Source organism: Micromys minutus (assembly GCF_963924665.1).
Source record: "Micromys minutus genome assembly, chromosome: 31".
Taxonomy (NCBI): Eukaryota; Metazoa; Chordata; class Mammalia; order Rodentia; family Muridae; genus Micromys; species Micromys minutus.
This window is the reverse complement of record NC_137966.1, coordinates 15037368-15058329: the sequence shown is the minus strand read 5'-3', so window position 1 is coordinate 15058329 and position 20962 is coordinate 15037368. Positions and strand designations below refer to the sequence as shown.

Below are 20962 nucleotides of genomic sequence, written 5' to 3'. Positions count from 1 at the left end.
AGCCCAGGCTGCCAGCAAGCCTGTAGGGCATTTTCTTACTGATTGCTAGGTAAAGGTCCAGCCCATTGTGAACCAGGTCACCTTGGGCAGGTGGTGGGTTCTCTAAGAAACACTGAGCAAGCTATGGGGAGCAAGCCAGTAAGCAGCACAACCACAGCCTCTGCATCTGCCTGTATCTGGCCTGGGCAGGCAGATTCCTGTCCTGACTTCCTCTTTGATGATGAACAATGATATGGAAGTGTAAACCCTTTCCTACCTAACCTGATTTCTGGCGATGGTGTTTCATCACAGCAATAAGACAAAGGCCATGATGTATCCATGGACAAGCACAGAGCCCAGGCTCCTGGGAGCTGCTTGGAAATCAGCTGTTTGAGATTACCTAATGGGCATGGCCAGTGTTGACCACGAGCATTCCTGGAGCCCTGTCAAAAGATTTTAAGATTTAAAAAACCGTTGTGTGTGCACACTTATTTGGGCATTGGATCCTTTGGCACTTGAGTTACAGGCAATTGCAGAATCGCTTGACATGGGTCCTGAGAACCAAACCCTGTTCCTCTGCCATCTTTCCAGCCCCACCTCAACAGGCTCTCCAAGGAGCACCCACTTTGGTGCCTGCCAGTAGTTTTACCCCTCATTAAGAAGCCCCACCCAGGAATCAGGTTCCCAAGGAGACCTTACTTTACCGGGCTTGGAGAGATGCTGGCGAGATCCTAAGAGTATGATAATGGGGGCAGATGGACAATGGGCAGGAAGGAGGAAGCAAAGGACACAACCCGAGGGCTGCAGTTTGTGGAAATGTTTTAATTAGAGGATTTGTAGATACAGTGGTTAATCTGTTGCCCGAAATTCCTTACCAATGAGGCTTCATGCTGGGATACCCTCCTCCCCACCATCTTACACAGGATGGTCACAGACCACATTCTCATGTTACAAGATTCACATCTCTGGTAATCCAAGGACTGTGGTACAAAAGGAACACTTCATAGCTGGGGTCACTACAGTTTGCTAGAAACACCAGTTACTTTAGAATACTTTAACTATAAAATATATTGAATTTCCATATATTAACCATATACATGTGTACCTATTACTAAATGTAGTCAGTTGTTACAAAATAAGACATTCTGAGAGCAGGCTACACACACACACCAGCCTGAACTCCCCAGGTGAGGCCCTGTTCCATTAGCTGCAACTGTTCATCCAAACTCGGCTCCCAACTATACTCGTGGCTAAATATACCCACAAGGCACTGGCACCCCAGTCCATACAGGTGCCCCCAGCTGTGTGAGCACAAGCCCCTCCAATTCCAGAGTGAAGAACTGCAGACCTGGTCAACCCTTGATTGGTCCCTGAACTTGAGCCACTGGTGCCTGGTTCCCATGTCAAAGGTCTTCCGAGGGGCCTCTGGAACAAGTCTGATGGAGACTGATCACTGCCTATGTCCACTGTACCTCCCTGTGTTCTGTAAGCCCCACAGACCCAGCCCAGCCCAGGCGGGCCACTGCCAAGAGCAGCTTCACCCAGACCAGCTCCAGCAAGCAGAGTATGTGGACGGTAGTACCTGAGGTCATCCTGTGCTGAGGCCACACCAGGCTTGTCTCCTGGGCTGTAGGGTAGGGTTGAATGCAGGCCAGGAAGTGCAGGAGCCATGTGCTCAGGTGCTCTAGAGGAAGGACCCCGCTGTCTGCATGAGCCGGTGGCAGGGATGCCTCTTCCAGGTGCAAGGGTAGGGCATCAAAGGCCTGAAGCTAGCATTCAGGCCACAGTGGGGCCCACTTTACAGCTAACAGGCAGGGAGATCAATGCAGGCCAGTTTGTCCTTGGCTCTCACCTGGCCTCAGCCTTGGTCTGGATCAGCCAGTCTTTCACCTTGCTGGGTTTACGAAGGCTGGATGCGGATTCCAACTTCATGAGGATCTCAACGATGCCTGGTACCTTAAGGCCCAAGACTCAGGTGGGGAGAACAGAACACATCTCTGTACACAGTCCTATTTACAAAGAACCAGATGAAGATGGAGCTGCATGGGCCTGGGCATATCCCTAGCAGAAGCTGTGAGACCTCCTAGGTGCTGGTCCTGAGGCTCAGCCTTGGTGCCTGGCAAGGGCTGTAGCCACGTGAGGGCCAGACATACTGAGGTACCTCCTCACATTTTAATGATGATAATGCAACAAAAACCTTTATATAAACAGTTTATTTACTCTAAACAGCAACACAGACAAAACGCCATATAAACACAAAGGAAGTGGTGCAGAATGGAGATGCTGGCCAACTTTGGATCTGAGGCTCATAAGCAACAGCCCAGGTTTCTGAGGACGAGGGTAGGGAAGAGGGAGAGTGTGGTTCTGTCATATAGCCAGCTGGAGGCCAGAGCTCTGAACAGTGGAAAGCATGCCTGCATCCGAGCGCGACGCGAAGAAACTAGCTCCTAGGGGCTTACCAAGTACAAAAGTTTATCATTTTACAGCAGTTGAAATACTGACATCAATATTAAAATAAAAGCAAGTTTTACTCAATAATCAAAAATACAAAAGACTGAATATGCCAGTGGCGGAAATGGAAAATGGCGCCCGCTCAACCCTCCCAGGCGACTAGTAACTGTACGGAGCGACTTAGATCTGCAAAAGGTTGTAAACAAGTTCTTGCCAAGCCAATCCCTTCCTCGTCACGGGGCCGCTGCTTATGAGGGGGCAAACTTCTTCGCTTGTGCTCGAACCCTTTTCTCATATTCCACTCTGTTTTGGCTGAGGAGGTCAAGAGAGAAAAGTGAGTTAGATAGTGTGGCAACATGACCTGCTTGCTGAGGAGAACCCACCCAGTGTCTGCCCAAGAGCAGGGAGGCAAAGTGGTTAGTTATACAGGTGGTCCTGTAATTGGGAGGTTCTGTGTCCACCTCAACCTCAGGGACAAAACACAGACAACCACATGGAACACAGAGTGGCCTCGGCTTCCTGCAGGGCCACTACCAGGTAGACTGAGCCTCTTGTTGGGAGTCAGGGTATCAATACTCAGGCTAGAGTACAATGGCACTCCAGTACACCCCCACTGTTGACTAGTAAGTGCTGGCTCCACTACTGGGAAACCAGATCAGTGGCGAACTTACTATACCACAGCCTGTCAGTACGGCTGGGAATACAGGTGTGTATCTCTGCCTAGCAAGTTCAGCAGGTCTAGTCTTAATCAGCAGTAAACAAGAAAGTGTGAGGCAGTGCAATCAGGAGAACAGCCCACTGGCATTGGGTTTTGCTTAGTTCTGAAAACAGATAAGAACATCTGTAGGCTTTCAATATGGAAGGCATGGACCACTGTTGAGACTTCAGACTCAAGCTAGCCTGCACTGTGTATGTGAACAGAAAACTGATGTAAGGGAACAGTGTGACCTTAAGAACCATGGGAACAAAAAAACATTTACAGGCTGAGCTCCCTAGAGCAGTAGTCCTTAGGGGTCTCATTCAACAGTCCTGGCACAGCATGAGTTGCTACACATCAGTGATCATGCAAAGTGTCCTTAGAGCAAGCCTGAGCCCAAGTTACCTGGCCTCAGAATTTACAGAGTGGCCAAGGTGCAAATGACAGGTTCTTGTGCCAAGGTCACTCTAGAAAGAACCAGAACCCAAGAAGGGAGGACATAACACTTAGAACACATGCTAGTTCTGGGAGGAGGCTGACATTCTCATGAGGACAGCAACTCAGCCTTCAAGCAGGACAGGACAGCAAGACACCGGCCATGAAGCTTCTACATATACAGTGAAAACACACACACACACACACACAAAACAAGCCATTGACAGAAATCCAGATGATGCAGGAGAGAAACCCCAGCACTGAGACCTGTAGTAACTATAGAAGAACAGAGCCCGTGTTAGCTAAGTGGGAACCAAATCCGAGACCAACTGTGAACAGAACTCAGTCTAAGCCAGAGTATGTCGCTAAGCACCAGCACAAGAGGCTCCAAGGGCCTGGCAGGAGTACACTCCTTCACGAGCTGCACACTCCCTGTGTGAGGCCACTCCACCAGGAGGCATGCAGGCCAGCATCAGCAGCCAGCACAGCAGAACACAGGCGGGGCCTGTCATAGCACCTTACACAAGAGCCTGGAGCACAGGTGGTCAGTACACAACAGGCAATGCACCAAGGGGCACAAGCTACATTCCCAGGGATGCTAGACAGCCTGCCTTGGCCACCAGAGAAGGCAGCATATCAAGGTTGGGCATGTACCCAACTTTGTTCACATACCCACTCCTTCCTGTTTTGCCTAGTTCTTTAAAGAGTAGACGTGGTGGGGTAACTGACCTCCTTAGGGCCACAGACTACAATTGAGGTGCCTGGGACTCTGCTCAGAGGACCTTTGCTCTAGTCCCACAGGGGTGGGTAGGAGGTTGGTGTCTGAGGCACAGGGAGAACAGTGGGGTCAAGGTCCCTGCAGTGAGGCTAATCTTAGGAATTCCAGCCACAGTAACTTCAGTTCTTGCCTAGATCAGCAGGATCCTCAGTCAGCAAGGATGAAGTACAAGAGAGTTACAAGAGAGTGTGCATATGTGCATAGTGTAGGACCTCTATTTTAAGTGTCTTCCTAGCAGCTTACAGAACTGGTTCAAATGTCATTCAAATTCTAACTGATTATGTGAGGTTATTCTTCAGTAGATACAAAAGAAGCCAAGAGCACTCTACCAGCAAGGATGTTATGATTCAACAGGCCATGACTTTTTATACATCTACCACAGATCACTCCTAACAGTCCAGTACCCACATCACCTGTTCTACACCTACCATCGTACTCTGGGCCCTGTCCTTGCTCAGAGTAAGCTCCTTGTATACACAGTTCTGTTACTGACAGGTTAGATGTGCAGTTTCCTTGGAGGCTCTTGTGCTGCCACCCAGCGGGAGCACGCGCCTCTTCCCAGGGCCTCCCTCTCAGCTATCATACCCACAGTTCCAATCTGACAGGCGTCCAGTCTGCACTTCCAGGGAAGGAAGGTTAGCCAGCTGGCAGTTGCTACTAACCAGTAAATTGTGTAGGCCTCTGCTTGAGCTGGGTCTTGAATATTTGGTTCATTTAGAAGTTCTTGAATTCCTAATAAGATCTGTAAGAGAAACAATAACAATCAGCTTCCAACGATGGGGCTTGTAGGATATGAAAAGTAGCCTTGGCTACTGTGAACAGGACAAACCTATAGCAGGATAGCTGGCTGCCACTCCATACCTGTTTGATCGTGATAGCTGGCCTCCAGTCCTTGTCTTCCTCCAGGATGGACAGGCACACTGTGCCAGAAGGATACACGTTTGGATGAAACAGTGGTGGCTCAAATTTACCTGGAGGACAGGGGAGAAAGGAATACTTTTGGAGGCAGATGCTGTCCCTATCCCGTGCAGCCCTTGCCCTTCTTCCTGACACCAGAGCTCCTTTAAAAGAAACAAACTCAGAAAGTCAATAGCAGAGGGCCAGAAAGAGGAGAATACACCTTTTCCCTCCAGAGGAGACAAGCGTAGGTACAGCAGACCTCTGTCTTGAGGAACCTGGAGCAGCAGAGACCATGGCCAGGAGCTAGGAGAATTGAGCCTATGCTCTTCTCTCATGTCCATAGAAAGAGGAAAGAGGCCAGAGTGCATTCCTCAAAGACCTTTTCAGTGTGTAGGCCACTTCAGTAAACAGGCTTCAAGTACACCACATTTCTTTACAATAAAAATATCTGCTCCACTCAAGTACTATCCCACAGCTGGTACTTGAGAATGTGCCTCATTTTGATCTAGGCAAACTTCTTCTTTTTTTTTTTTAATTATTTATTTATTTAATTATTTTATGTGAGTACACTATAACTGTTTTCAGACAGACCAGAAAGAGAGCATCTGATCCCATTACAGATGGTGGCTCACAACTATCTGTAGGGAGATCTGATGCCCTCTTCTGGTATGCATGAAGACAGCTACAGTGTACTCATATACATAAATTAAATAAGTAAATCTTTAATGCATGTAGATATTGTACCTACATGTATGTTTGTGGATCACGTGTGTGGGATAGTCTATGAGAGCCAAAAAAAGAGTGTCAAATTCCCTAGGACAGGAGTTGTTGCTAGTTGTGAGCTGTCATGCTAGAATCCAACCTTGGTTCACCAGAAGAGCAGCTAGTACTCTAATCCAGAGCCAACACTTCTGCTTTAAAGCTCACCTTATCTTGGAGTCCCTTACTCATCAGTGATTCTCAACACAAGTCTTCTCTAGCAGGCATCTTTCCCAATTCTGGGCTCATCTTTTTGCTCTTTAACTTGTACTTTGCAAACACAAGTTTAATCTTACTTGCCCACCATGTTTACTTCTACCAGTGTTAACTTGAATATGAATCTCAGCTGGATTATTAGCTCCTCTGCTTTAGCCTCACTCAGCAGAAGCTGCTTTAGGCATGGGTCAGGTATTAAGGAGCCCGCCATTTTGCTGTCTGGGGATTTATATGCTATGTTTTGTTTCCCTTTACTCTCAATTATTTCCCAGGCTGCTACTAATACATGCCTGCACCAACTCTGACTTCCTGTATCACCAACTAGGCTTTCATGGCGTTCCTGTCTTGTCTTTGTGGACATTTCTACCAGTTGTTTCTACAGAATAGTGGCAGGTGAGTTTTACTGGTGACAGCAGAGATCTTCCAGAGAAATAACCTTCATACACCACAGCAAGTGCCTAAGAGTTTCTGTTACTCAGCTCTTGGCTGCCTCAGCCCTCCCTGGTAACCCAGAAGAGCCCGAGAAACGGCATACTCTGCTCCTTTGCATTTCTCTCACTAGCTGCTATCTTCTAAGACAGACTTAACTCCAGGTTCATACAGATAGCCACCACCAAGGCCAACACCTCTTGTACTTCTATGACAAAGAATGCCCTCCACCAAGATCAGAAAACCTCTGGAGCCTTCTCCAAAGCTGCCCTGTTCCTCATTTACTTGGCTGAGCTGAACCTACAGGCTATGGCAAAGGAGATTTCCCTCACACCCACCAGCAACACCTGCTAGTTTCATCACATATTGGCTGTGAATGAGCGAGGCTTTTCTGCACTATCCACTTTGCTCACGGTCTGCTTGCCTGTCTTTGTACAAGTCCCACAACATCTAACCATGTCATGGTAACTAGTTGGTGACAATAGTCTACCCTGCTAATGGGTCTGAGCACTCTGTTTATCCTGGGTCTCCATTTGCATCTTGAGGGTCCTGAAACTTCAAGGGACTGACTGCCCCTGTCGCTGTTGGTACCTCCACACACACTTTAGATCCTGCTTGATTGATTGGGACACCCTGTGGCACTTGCAGACTAGCTTGGATAATCATTGTCCCACATAATTGCTGAGGCTACCTCAGGCTGCTCAGAAATGCCCATGGTCTCCAGAGCACAAGACTTCCCTCCTATGGTACACGGCATTCCTACTACAACAGCTCAATTTTCAAACACCCATTTCTTCAGGTTCACTTTTTTCCTCATCAGCAGTTGCATCTTGGTTTTCCTTGCCAGTTTTGAGAGACTTCGTGTCTCATTGTATTTGCTCAGGATCCCAGCACCACATGAAGACCAACAACTGTCTGTCTCAATTCTTAGCTACATACCCTTAATTAAAAGAAAGAACCAAAGCAGTCTTTGCCACGCCGCCTCTCCCTTGCTGAGCTCCAGCCGAAGGAGAAGGGGGGTAAGGAGGTGCCCATACCATGGCTCGTATAAAGCAGACTGCCCGCAAATCCACCGGTGGTAAAGCACCTAGGAAACAACTGGCTACAAAAGCCGCTCCCAAGAGTGAGCCCTCTGCTGGAGGGGTGAAGGAACCTTATCGTTACAGGCCTGGCACTGTGGTACTCCGTGAAATCAGACGCTATCAGAAGTCCACTGAACTTCTGATTCGCAAGCTCCCCTTTCAGCGTCTGATGCGAGAAATTGCTCAGGACTTCAAAACATCTGCGCTTCCAGAGCACAGCTATTGGTGCTTTGCAGGAGGTTAAGTGAGGCCTGTCTGGTTGGCCTTTTTGAAGATATCAACCTGTGTGCTATCCATGGCAAACGTGTAACAATTATGCCAAAAGATATCCAGCTAGCACGCCGCATACGCGGGGAACATGCTTAAGAGTCCACTATGAGGGGAAACATTTCATTCTCAAAAATTGTTTTTCCTCTTCCTGTTATCAGTAGTTCTGATTGTTAGATATTTTTTCCATGGGGTCAAAGGTACCTAAGTATATGATTGTGAGTGTAAACATAGGACAGAATCAGGTATTGGCAGTTTTTCCACGTTCATTTGTGTGTGAATTTTTAATATAAATCCAAGATGTAAAGCATTAATGCAAGCAAAATGTTTCAGTGAATACATTTCAACAGTTCAATTTTATAACAATTATAAATAAACCTGTTAAATTTTCTGGACAATGCCAGCATTTGAATTTTTTAAAAATAAGTAAATTTCTTATTGACGGCAACTAAATGGTGTTTGTAGCGTTTTTATCATCTGGTAGATTCCATCCATCCACTATACTTTTCTAACTGAGTTGTCCTACATGCAAGTACATGTTTTTAATGTTGTCTGTCTTCTGTGCTGTTCCTGTAAGTTTGCTATTAAAATACATTAAACTATTAAAAAAAAAAAAAGAAAAAAGAAAGAAAGAACCAATAATAGTATGCCAAAAAGAACTCAGACAAGGAAATCCCAAACAGGGCAGCAGGCAAGACTCCATCGAGTGGTTCCCAATAAGCTATGTTTAAGCATTCCCGGAGGACCCTGCAGCAGCCGACATCTCTATTTACAAACCAGCTCAGACCTGGTCTTTACCCTGGGTAGAATGGTGGTAGTGGGCACTGCACCCCCAAACAAGTTCTGCTGAGCTGCACTGAGATCAGTCCAGCTTTCTCTTCTGACCCACAGGTCTGAAGGCCACAAGCACAGCCTCTCACCGGGAGACTGGGTATCCAACAGAACACAACAGATGGATGAGTGAGATTCTTCTCTCCTTTAGTGCTTTGAACTCACTGCCTGATGTGTGCTAACCACAATCTGGCAGGAACTTACAGACTCTTGTTCTACTCCCCTGTGGCACTTGTGGGCAAAAAAGCACCCAGGAGCTTAAACCTGACAACTCTCCCTCTGCCATGTGTGGAAATCCCGATTGGCTGGGATTAGAGACCACACTAATTATGTGCACCTCTACCCTGGGACTTGTCATCCAAGCCAACTCACTAGTACTGGCTTTATTCCAGCACTGACACCTGCCTGCTAGGCCAAACATCCATAGACATGGCTCCCAAGGGTGGTGCTGGGAAGCTGGTTCTTTGCACAACTTACATTTCGGTGGTGAGGACGGATAGTCATCTTTGAAAAGCATCCGTAGCTTGAACAAGCCTCCTTCCCATGGAGTCTGTGGGGAGGGAATGAAGGTTAGACCTGTGGCTCATTTGCCAAGGTAAGCCCAAGAGATGCTTCCTGAAACCTGGGTCCTTTGGGCCTGTTCACTAACTGCCCCACACCATTACCATCTCCCTCGGACCAAAGAAGACCCCACTGTGCCTATGAGGAGCTAGAGCCCTCCTCAGGTAAGATGGAGACAGAAGCTGGCTTGAACACAGTAGAGGAGCTCAGCAAACAGAAGCTGGGTCCAGCAGCTCGTACCTGTATTACTCAAGCCAGCACCTTGGATCCTAAGGTAGGGAAAGGGCACTACTTGCCACCAGACCATTTTCCTATCCCCACCTCATGTGATGGAAGCACCATGGTGCAAACGCCCCAAGGTAACTGGAGAGACAAGAACAACCTGGGCATATGTGAGGGACCCACCCCACACTAGAAATAGAGCCATATACAGATGAACACAAACTACGTTTTTGCTCAGACACTAAGCTGAACTTGGAGGCCCAGGTTTGGAAAATGCCTAAAGTTATAGGAGACCATCCCTCTCACACATGCTGAAAAAGGGTAGACAACTGGCTGTATTGAGGCCAATGTGCATAAAGAAACAGCCCGTGCGCTCCATGGGCACTTGGCAGTAGGGACTCACCACTTTATAACCTTCCCCTGCGCCTCACCCCAGGGTCCAAGCCTCCCTACCACCACAGACCACTCCTTATCCTGGGGATAGCTGTGACCTGGTAGGCTAGCTGTGGTCAAAAATCTGAGAACTCAGGTCCCTTCTGGTACTTTGGCTCCCTCAAATCTCTTCTTAAGTTAGTAGGTGCAAAGCCAGTAGTTGCCCTTACCCCCTTCTTTCCAGGGATAGCGCACTCCCAGTTCATCAGGTTCATTGTGCCATCAGGGTTCTTTGTTGGGACAGCCACAAAGCCCTGAGAAAGAAGTCACAAACAAACCAGCTCAGACAAGCCTGGCTTTCACCCAGTGGCCACAGACTAAGAACACCAACCCAAACAGAAAGCCCCTCCTTGTGGCACAAACATAGAATGCTCCTTACAAAAGGGTGGTCCTTCCTCCAAGCTTTCCTTTCCTGGGCAAGTCGGCTGAGGGCAATCCCCGACATATTCAAAGTCCCTGGAACAGAATCCACAGAGGGAGGGTTAGGTAAAGCACACAAATCTCTTCTAAGCCACCTCCCACCTCAGCCAGAGAGGGCTGTTACCAAGAAGCAGGTAAATGAGGCTAGAGTCCAGCTGGGCAAGCTGCCCTTGGAATGAGTGCTAGCATTACACCCCTCATCCGGCCCCTCAGAACACCTCCAGGTAGGCAGGCAGAGTGCCATTACTGTATCTCACGTTTTACAAACTCAACTGCTGTAAGGTGCAGTTAGAAGAGCCTGGACAAAGGCTGTCACCTCCCTGGCAGGCATTGAGCATCTCTAGAGACTTGGCACTCACTCCACAGTAATGACAGGCATAGCCTCGCAGGTACGGCACGCACTCATCTAAGGCTAGCATGTGGCTCACTGGCTCACAACACCATAGAAAATGCCACCAAGGTAGAGTGCTAGCCTGGGAATTAGAGGAGGGTTCAGGAACAAGGGCCCTGAGACCCCAGCTTAGAATCAGGCCTGACAGGAGGACAATCACTTCTTCTAAATGGACTAGTGAGAAAAATGTGCACCACAGGGTGGAGTGTGGCACACGTCCACAGGCAGACTATTAGGCCGCAGCATATCAGCTCACAGTTCAGAGAGCTGCTCCATGACTCTGGCGGAAGGAGGACAAGGTCCAGGTCAGGTCAGCAGCCTCTGTGCGGGACCATCTTGGCACACTTGAACAGTCCCTTAGGATCCACTCAGCATGGGCGAAGGAGCACCTCGACCTAGGCCCACAGCCTGCTGTTTTGACTGTGACTCCAACCTGGCTACCACCTGTTTGGGCTTTTAAAAACCACTATACCACCCCCAGAATTATTTATTATTATATTTTATATAAATACACTGTAGCTGTCTTCAGACACACCAGAAGAGGGCATCAGATCTCATTACAGATGGCTGTGAGCCACCATGTGGTTGCTGGGAATTGAACTCAGGACCTCTGGAAGAGCAGTCAGTGCTCTTAACCGCTAAACCAGCTCTCCAGCCCCTACTTTTTAATACTACTTTAAAAAAAAAAAAAAAAAAAACCCACATGAAACAGTACTCAGTGACTCTCAAACCCACAGAGCACAGAGTGGGTGTATCACAGGGACACAACCCCCACGAGCAAAACTCTAGTAGGGCAATGGGTATTTCACACTGAGCTGCTTCTCCGAGGTTCCGTATTTGATCCCAGGCTTCTATTGGGCTGTGGGTAAAATCTCCCAGCTAGACCAGCACTAGCCTAGTATATTGTTTTCATCTCAAAGTCTTCACTTTGAGGCAGATTCTTCAATCACCTCTGGACAAGAACAAGATTCTTGCTAGAAGACACTCCTGCCACAGCTTCAGACAGGCCTCAAGTAGACCTCCCTAGAGTTCCTGCTACTTAGACTTAGCTCAGGCTGCCCATTTTACCTGAAAAGCTATGATTACTCTAGGAATTACAGCCAGGGCCTCTAGAGCTTACACAGCTTCCCTGTGCACAGGTGGGCTATTTAGATATGCATCCTCATCTGTAAGCGTAGTTGTTCAGTGGCATTACCTGAACAGACCCTTGAGTCAAAGCAATCTGGTAAAGCCCTGCAATGAAGTCACAGGTGGCTTGTTTTGAGATCAGAGCCTCACATTGTAGCCCAGGTTAGCACAATACTCAGAACAATCCTCCTGACAAGCGATTAAGCGATTACAGGCATGAGCCACTACATCTGGCTCCTAGACCACCTTTTCCCTTTATTTTGGGAGACAGTCTCGCCTCGTGGCCACAGCTGGCCAGAGACATACTACATAGACCAGGCTGGCCTTGACGATCATGCACCACAGCACCCTACTGCTTTTGGTAACCGTACAAGTACAAAAGTAGAGAAGGGCTACGACTGCCATCATGGTGGCATCACCCAGGAGCCCAGTGGGTGAGGTCACTATAAGACAAACACCCCGTATCAGCATTTTTAACATCCTGTACTCTCTAAGCCAACACGAAGAAACTGTTTTAGAAGCACAAGCTGGGACTGGCAAGAGGGCTCAGCAATTAAGAGCACTAGATGCTCTTCCAGAGGACCTGTATCCACATGGCAGCTTATTGCCTGTAACTCCAGTTTCAGGGGACCTGACACCCTCACACACCCTCCCTCTCTCCCTCTCTCTCTCACACACACACACACACACACACACACACACACACACACACACACACAACAACAACAGTGTACATAAAAAATATTTTTAAAATAAGGAAAAGAAAAAGCACAAGCCACCAGGACAAGCCTTGACAGTGTTGGCATTCCTTCTGAGCATACGTAGCTCTTTCAAGCATATCCTGATTCCTTTCTTGTAAATCACAACAGACAGCACCTAGGTGCCACAAGCTCCAGTCCCAAAGCACAAAGTGTCCAAATTAAAGGAAAGGCTCCTCTTTTACCGACCTCAAGTCCAAACCCAACTGTCTTTCCCCAGCACAGGACTAAAGCCTATCCAGGAACAGCACAACCACCTAGGTTCTGCTCCAAGCTCCAGGTGGCATTCACTTAAGAGGGAAAGGCAGTTTGCTGGCCATAGGGGTTGTTGTTAAGAGCAAACTGCAATAATGCCCAAATGACACTGGCAGGGAAGGGCTAGCTCTGAGCTGTTAGAAGGGTGTCGGGGGTAGCCCTGAGGACAATGGCTGGAGCAGGGCACACTTCCAATGTGTCCCTCTTTTCAACTTCTCAAGCACAGGCCCAATCTCCTCTTTGGGCTTAAGGGCACAAGCACTTCTTCAACTGAGGGTAGGCTGTGAAGGAGCGGCGATCCTCACGCAGCCAATCAGATGGCGGAAGGTCCCAAGCAAGTCTGGGCAGGGTTTCCAAACAGGTCTCTGGACCCTGGGGTCAGTGTTCCAAAGAAGAAAAGAAGCCTGGATATTGTGCTACACCAAGCTGTTGGGACAGCCATAACTGACCTCGAGAGAAAGTTGCCTGCCCAGAGAACTCTGTCCTAGCATCCAACTGCAGTCATCCTAAGTGAGAACTGAGAAGCTAGCTCAAGTGGTGGCTTGTGCCTGTACACTCGAGTGTTAAGGAGACTGAACCAGGGGGAGCACCCTGGTTAAGATTAGTCCTGGCTACAAAATGCTGTCTCAAAAACAGGGAGGGAGAGTGAGATGGATCTTACCAGAGCTCTTAAAGGCCTTCTGCTCCACGGTCAAGGAAAAGAAACCTGGTCCTTGAGACAGTGGCTGCTGCTCCCAAGAGCACTCCAAAAGCAACTTAACTACAACTTGCCTTCCCAGATAATAGCCACTTTACCAGTTAAAAGTTCTGTGAGACAAAGACCCCCCCAACAATTCGAAGAAACACCCCCCCCCCACTAAAGACCGGCAGAACAGAGGGATGGGTCTTCTTACCACCCCAGGATTCCTGCAGTGTGCAGTATTTGACGATACCACTTACTTCAGAGCTACTTACCGGTCAGAGAACCTGTGCAAGGTTGCTTATCTCCGCCCACCTCGGCAGAGGAAGCATGGGTACCAGGCACTACGGCTGGATTGGATATGGCTAAGCCTCTTCTACTCGAATGCACACTGTAAGTCCTAAGGACCCTTCACTAAGTATACCACACTGTTTAAGTTTCCAGTGGCAGAGACAGCCAGAGGAGGGCAGGACTGCAGTCACTCACAGCCTAAATACCTTTAGAATCAAAACAAATTCCCCTTCGATGTCCGTTTTCTGCTATGCAGGGAGGTAACTCATCCACTAAAACAGTTCCTTAAGAATAAAGGACAGGGGGGCAGAGAATATACACAAGACCCCCACAAAAACCCAAACTACAACCCTAGCGTCTCAGCAACGAACGAAATAAGCCAAGCCTTCTGCTGTGACTCCGGGTGCTTACAGGCCGCGACACGGCCCAATGCCCACGGCCTTCCTGCACTCCCGCACGCCTAACTACGGAGCCCAGTACCACCCAGAACGTGTCTGGGAGCTATTGGGAAGCCCAGATTATCTGTTGCGGGGTCGGCGGAACTCAGTACGCCAAGAGTAGGGGGGCAGTGGGCCGTGCTCCCAACCCTGCATTCGCCCGTGGCACAGCGGCTGGGCCCTAGTGCCCCGAAGGCCGAGACTCGGAGGCGGGAGGAGGCCGCGAGCGAGAGGAGGCCGCCGTGGGCTCCGCTCGGCGCCTCCCGGAAGCTCACTGGGAACGGCGACGACTCGGAGAGAGGATCGGAGTGCGCGCGCAGGCCGGTAGCGGCTCACCTGGGCGACCGCGGCCCGGACCGTCGCGGCGGCAGAGGCGGCGGCGCTCCTTTGTCTCGGGACTTCCCTCCGCGCCCGCCGCGCGCAGCCCGGAGCGCAGGACCCCAGAGGGCGGGGCGGGGCCTCAGCTGGGCTGCCCGCCGTACGCCTGCTCAGCGAACGGTCGCTCCTGTCCGGTGGCCTACGCCGTCTACTTAGACAGGAGCTTCCCTCAGCCTGCACTCGGCTGTCACGCTCTCGTTGCTCGCGACCACTTACGGAGCCCGGGACTGGGGCGCCTGTCCAGGCAGGCGGTGCCTTGAACGGCCGCACTCTTAAAGGGGCCGCGTCCTAGACTCGAGGGAGCGTCTGCAAACTCCTCTTTGGGATCAGCGCGTCCACTCGAGGACACATTAGAGAGTCGTGTGAAGAAAAGGAAGCATAGATTTCCAAGGGTCATCCAGATGCTCAGAGAGCATCTTCCCGGGCACAGACTCTGGAGGTATCCTTGGGTTCAAGGCCCGAGTCCCGGGAGCAAAGATCACTGAGGCCTAAACATCCCGGGAATCGTCGCATTACGGTGACAATCCCCGGAACATAGCGCGCTGTGACACTTTCTGCAATTGGCCAGCTCGGGGACTTGGGCGGGGTAAATCTCGAACCTACCCAATGAGTTGGCTTCATACAAAGGGCCAACCGCATGCACAACCGACGGGGAGAGAAATGTGGATGCTCCCTAACCTAACGAGTTAGCCTTTAGTGGGGGAGGGAAATGGGCCTGAACCGTGGGGGAGGGGCAGCACCCGAAAACCCCTCCGCCCCTAGTCCCCTCCCCTGTGCCGCACCCCACACCTCAGTTCCACCTGAAACCCCTGCGCGCCTTCTGCTGGCCCCGCTGGACACGCGCTTGTCACGCCGTGGCCTAGTCTAGTTTCCTCGGCCAGACCTCTGCAACCCAGCTCCGTGCTCAGATGCTTCCTCACCGACTCACCGACGGGACGGGTACTTAGAACTGTCGGCTGGCCCCCTGGTGGCCATCCTGGCGCCTGCTCCATTTTTTTTTTTTTTGGCACGTGCCGGAAGCCTTCCGTGGCCAGTTGCAACCAACAAGGGCTTTCAGGGATATCGGACTATGGGGTCCAGTGCTGTTGGGGACTCAAGTGTTCATCTGTGTCTCCATCCATTTACTCACCACCCTCTCCTTCCTTCGTTCCCCTCTTGCCTTCTGACTTCTGAGGCTGTTGGGTGCCCCAGAACAGGGACCAAGGTCCCATGCCCCTTCCACCATTCCCTGGAGCTCACCCTGTTAATTCCTCTGTTCTTAGCCGTACTGTTTTAGAGTTAAGATCACGATGAGAACCAGATCCTGAGGGACTGTGGACTCATTAGGGCCGACTTGTAGACTTAGATACAAGTCCCTGACACCCAGTTGTAGTGTTTGCTGACCCCAGCAGATTTGTACTCCCAACAGACAGCATTTATTTTGGATCCATCCCAACCTGCACAGCAGCTTCCAAGACTGGTGGCTCTTGGGCATCTACATATGTTGACCAAGAGCAGCCCTGGCCTGTGGACTGTACCATCAGGGACCAAAGTTATCAGCAGATTGTCTGGGGGGCTCTCATCTTGTAGCTGGTGGCTCTGAGTGGCTTTTTTTTTTTTTTTTTTTTTTTTTTTTTACTTTTTATTTGAGGGAGAGGTTATGTCTTTGTTTCAACAGGAAACGAAAAGCTTCGGATAACTGCAAAATTAATAAAGGATAGACTTGACCAGGGGAGACCTCCCAAAAATCTTGGCTGCAGACATGAAGGAAGAGATGAAAAAGACAAAATAGGTGACATGAATGTTGACCCGTCTTCATGGGAGCAGCTCAGAGACTGGCTGAGACGTGAATGTCTACACAGCCAATAAATCTCGGCTGCAGAGTCCTCGGGGCTTATTGTTACATGCTATCCTTTCATATGGCATGGATGGAGATTTGTTTATATTACGGTTTGGTTATACAGACCAAATGGACTTATAAATGTCATTGTCTGAAGATAGCAGAAAGCAATCTTAACATGATGTCCCCATTCCCAAGAGTTGGGGTGGATGTTTTTTTGATTGTTCATTGGGTGGTGTTTGTTATGACTTAGGGGTTTGGTCACTGTCTTAGGGTTTCCATTGCTGTGAAGAGACAGCAGGGCTGGAGCAAGTCTTATAAAGGACAATGTTTAACTGGGGCTGGCTGACATTTTGAGAGGTTGAATCCATTATCATCAAGGCAGGAAGCTGGCAGTGTGCTGGCAGACATGGTGCTGGAGGAGAGTTCTAAGATCTCAAAGGTAACCAGGTAGAGACTGACCTTTCTGTAGGCTGCCAGTAGGAGGGGCTCGACCACCATGAGTGGAGCTTCAAAGTCCACCTCCACAATGATGCCATTCCTCCAACAAGGTCACATTTAATAGTGTCAGGTCCCACGACAAGCCATGCGTATTCAAACCACCATGTAGTCACAAATTGTTAATGGTCTTGGCCAATGAGGAAACAAAATTAGAAGGTTAGATTTAGGGATCGCTCTTTTTTTTTTTTCCTTTCTCTTTCTCCTAGCTAGTATTAGAAAAGGGGGGAGAGGAGATGTAAAGAAAAAAGGGGGGTGTACAGGAATGACAGGATACAGAGTAGATTACTGAATGTACTTTTAGACTAGAAGACAACTATGTCTCAAATATATTTCTATGGACTTTGTAAATGGTAGAAATTTAAGGTTATTTTTGTTACTACACTATATATATATATATATATATATATATATGTAATGTTTTTACTCTTATTTAGGGTATTATACCTATGTTTACATTTTAAAATATAATGTAAAGCTCTAGCCCTCCAAAGCTACTATTACGCACTGTGATAATTAAGAAATGCAAGTTACTAGTCAACCAAACGTGGTCTTGCTAGGTGCCAGTTAATTACAAAAATGGGCTTTATTTAGCCCCCTATAGATTTCAAAGCTAAGCAGATAGTGGATAGCTGGAAACAAGCAACATTTGCCTATTCAGGTATACTTTAGATAGACGAATGGTCTTCAAACACTTCAGAGATCTACAGAATATGGTATTTCAGATGTTTTTTTTTTTTAACAACAAAAGACTTTTCATGACAGTGAGATACTTCAGCTCCTGGCAGCTCCCCCACACTACTTCAAGAAGGTTATGGGCATTGAATAACCTCCATATGGAGTTTGTTTCAAGTGTGCCAAAGCTAGCTGCTGAGCAAAGAAACAAACAAAAACAAAAAACCCTTCCTTGACTGCGGACAGCATGCTGTCTAAACCATGGGCAAGCAGGACACCAGGAAGTCAGCTGACCAACTTTGCAGAGTCCTTCATAATTCTTGCTTCTCTGACAAATATTTTGGGCCTGTAGGCTGAAGATGGTTGTCCCAACATTACAGAGGAACCTTGGGTTACTGTCTAAGCCGACAGTAGCCTCTGTCATTTCTATAGCATTGGAAGCTGCTTTCTCTGAACTTTCTGTTAACTGGGGTATTATTTATCTTTCTTGGGTCTCTGATGGGGGTGAAGACTAGATAGTTTTTAAGGATTTTTAAAAATGATTTATTGATTGATTTTTCACTGTCAACTTCTCCAGACACACCAGAAGAGGGCACTAGATCTCATTACAGATGGTTGTGAGCCAACATGTGGTTGCTGGGATTTGAACTCAGGACCTCTGGAAGAGCAGTCAGTGCTCTTAACTGCTGAGCCATCTCTCCAGTCCCGGTGTTGTTACTTTTATTGGATCATCACCTGCTTTAGTATTTTTGTAAACAGTCACTTCCCTTGCCTTCTGATTGGTTTAATAAAGATCTGATGGCCCATAGGAGAGGAAAGGCGGGACTTCCAGCTGAGATAGGAACTCTGGGGAAGAATTGAGAGGCGGGAAATTCACCAGCCAGACTAGAAGTTGGACATACCAGGACTGAGTGAGAGGTAGCAGGCCACATGGCACACATGGACTAGAATAAACGGGTTAATTACATTATATGAGCTAATTGATAGCCTAAGCTATAGTGCCTAAGCTTTCATAAATAATAAAAAGTGTCATGATTCAGGAGTTGGTGTGTCGGTGACAGTCTGGTGAAAGGTTAATATCCAGGGAATGTGAAGAACTACACTCAACAGGAACACCTTTTCTAGCCTAGGTCTGGATGTCTTTTGCTTCCTCCTTACACTGGAACTATGCCACTGACCCCAGGGTCTCTCAGCCAAGGCAGAGCAAGGAAGGTATGCCCTTCCTTTCTTTCTGTAATGGCCAGTCTTCTTTAAATTATTATTAATTTTTACTTATATGAGTACACTGTAGCTGTCTTCAGACACACCAGAAGAGAGCATTAGATCTCATTACAGATGGTTTTGAGCCACCATGCAGTTGCTGGGAATTGAACTCAGGACCTCTGGAAGAATCCGCTGAGTCATCTCTTCAGCCCCCCCCCCCCCCCTTTTAAATATTTACTTATTATATATAAGTACACTGTTGCTGTCTTCAGACACACCAGAAGAGGGCATCAGATCTCATTACGGATGGTTGTGAGCCACCATGTGGTTGCTGGGATTTGAACTCAGGACCTCTGGAAGAGCAGTTAGTGCTCTTAACCACAGAGCCATCTCTCTAGCCCTGTAATGGCCCAGTCTTGGTTGGTTGTCAGCTTGATTTAGAATTACCTAAAAGCCAAGCAGCTGGGCTCACCTGTGAAGGATTTTTCTTGATTGCATTATTTGAACTGGGAAGACTAAGATATTGTTCTGTTGCTGTGAGAACCTGGGACTGGAGAGATAGCTTAGCAGTTAAGGTAATTGGCTGCTCTTCCAGAGGTCCTAAATTCAATTTCCAGAAATTACATGGTGGCTCACAATCTATCCTGAGATCTGATGCCCTCTTCTAGTATGCAGGCATACGTGCACACAGAGCCCTTATACATAAAATAAATAAACAACAACAACAAAAAACCCTCCACAACCAAGGTAACTTATAAAAGGAATCAATTAGAGACTTACATACAGTTTTAGAGGGTCAGTCCTTGATCATCATGGTGGGGAGCCTGGTGGCAGACAGGAAGGTAGTCTCTGGAGGCTTACAACCTTATTCACAGGCAACAGGCGGAGATCAATAGATAGACAGACAGACAGACAGACAGACAGACAGATAGATAGATAGAGATTTGGCTTGGCCATGACTCCAACAAGGCCACACTACCTAATCCTTCTAAAATCATGGGAATAAGACATTCAAATATATGAGTTTGTGGAGGACGTTCTCGTGCAAACCACCATAAAGAACCCTCCTAAATCTGGAGCATTCGAGGTGGGAAGATCCACCCTAAATATGGGCCCTAGCTTCAGATGGTAGCCTAAATAAAAAGACATGGAAGAAGGAAGTTTTTGCTTTTTGCCTGCTTGCACTGACCTTTGTTGGCATGCTTGTCTTTGCTGCAGCTGAGGCATTACTTCCCTGCTATTAGAACCAATCTCTTCAGGATTCTAACAAACTGAATGCCTTAGATGTGAAGTCCATTCAGAAGAATCAAGAAGGTTTAAGAAATGGCCTGAGAGAAGGCTGGGGGAAGAAATAGAAATCACTTTTTCAAGGAAGCCACTGGTGTCCAGAATAGCCATCCGAGGAAAGGTTTATGGGGAGACAAACATGCTTCAATAATACAGGTGTGCAACATTGGAAGGGGCCCAGGTTGGCATCTGGTTCCCTAGAAGGCATGTAGCTTCGGCTCTCTGCTGTCCCCTGATGGTAGATTAGGACAAGTGACCAGAATGTGAATGGAGAATATGAATAGACTTGTCTAGTAGGTTCTTTACTAACTCAGGGGCAATCTCTTCAAAGGACACTGAGAGCAGAATCCAGAGCCAGGCCTACAAAGTGGCTTGTGTCCCTGGTCAGACTCAGATCAGCAGGCATCAGGCACCCGTCCCAGATGTTAGCTCTCATCTCCATTAGGATCTCTGATGCTTCAGGATCCGGTGTGTTCCGGCATTGCCTTGTTAAGCTTCCTTTTGTCCAAGGCAGCTTCCAGCACTGAGGACCTCTGGTCTTATTCCCTTACTCTTGGAATCTGCTTTGCACTCTAATTTTGAGGAGAATGCTCAGTTACGCCTGGTTTCACCAGCAAGGCTAAATCTTCTTCTAGATGTTTCCCTTTGTATGTGTATTTTAGATACGAAGTTCATGTTTTCTGTATTTCAAATATTGTGTCCTG

At 48.1% G+C, this 20962-nt stretch overlaps 1 protein-coding gene across 3 annotated transcripts; it reads right to left on the bottom strand.

The window, feature by feature from the left end:
- Positions 1-795: 795 nt before the first annotated feature.
- On the bottom strand, positions 796-15701 carry UBE2I (ubiquitin conjugating enzyme E2 I). 3 transcript variants are annotated; one of them, XM_080908134.1, is made up of 7 exons: positions 15566-15701; positions 10419-10495; positions 10210-10293; positions 9302-9374; positions 5202-5311; positions 5003-5082; positions 796-2742 (listed from the first exon to the last, which is right to left on the bottom strand). In XM_080908134.1, the coding sequence occupies exons 2-7, from the start codon at positions 10482-10484 to the stop codon at positions 2679-2681; spliced, it is 477 nt and encodes a 158-aa protein (XP_080764260.1). In that variant the 5' UTR covers positions 10485-10495; positions 15566-15701; the 3' UTR covers positions 796-2678. The 3 variants fall into 3 exon arrangements, with proteins under 3 accessions (XP_080764260.1, XP_080764259.1, XP_080764258.1); XM_080908133.1 differs by having other exon boundaries at positions 15577-15677; XM_080908132.1 differs by lacking the exon at positions 15566-15701 and adding an exon at positions 14735-14838.
- Positions 15702-20962: the final 5261 nt, after the last annotated feature.

Bases quoted from the DNA above. Each gene is read 5' to 3' on its own strand.
- UBE2I (XM_080908134.1), bottom strand. From the start codon at position 10,484: ATGTCGGGGATTGCCCTCAGCCGACTTGCCCAGGAAAGGAAAGCTTGG. The intron at 9,375-10,209 runs GTAAGGGCAACT...CCCTCCCCACAG, and splicing joins CTATCCCTGGAAAGAAGGGG to ACTCCATGGGAAGGAGGCTT. The intron at 5,312-9,301 runs GTAAGTTGTGCA...CCTGTCCTCCAG, and splicing joins TCCGTCCTCACCACCGAAAT to GTAAATTTGAGCCACCACTG.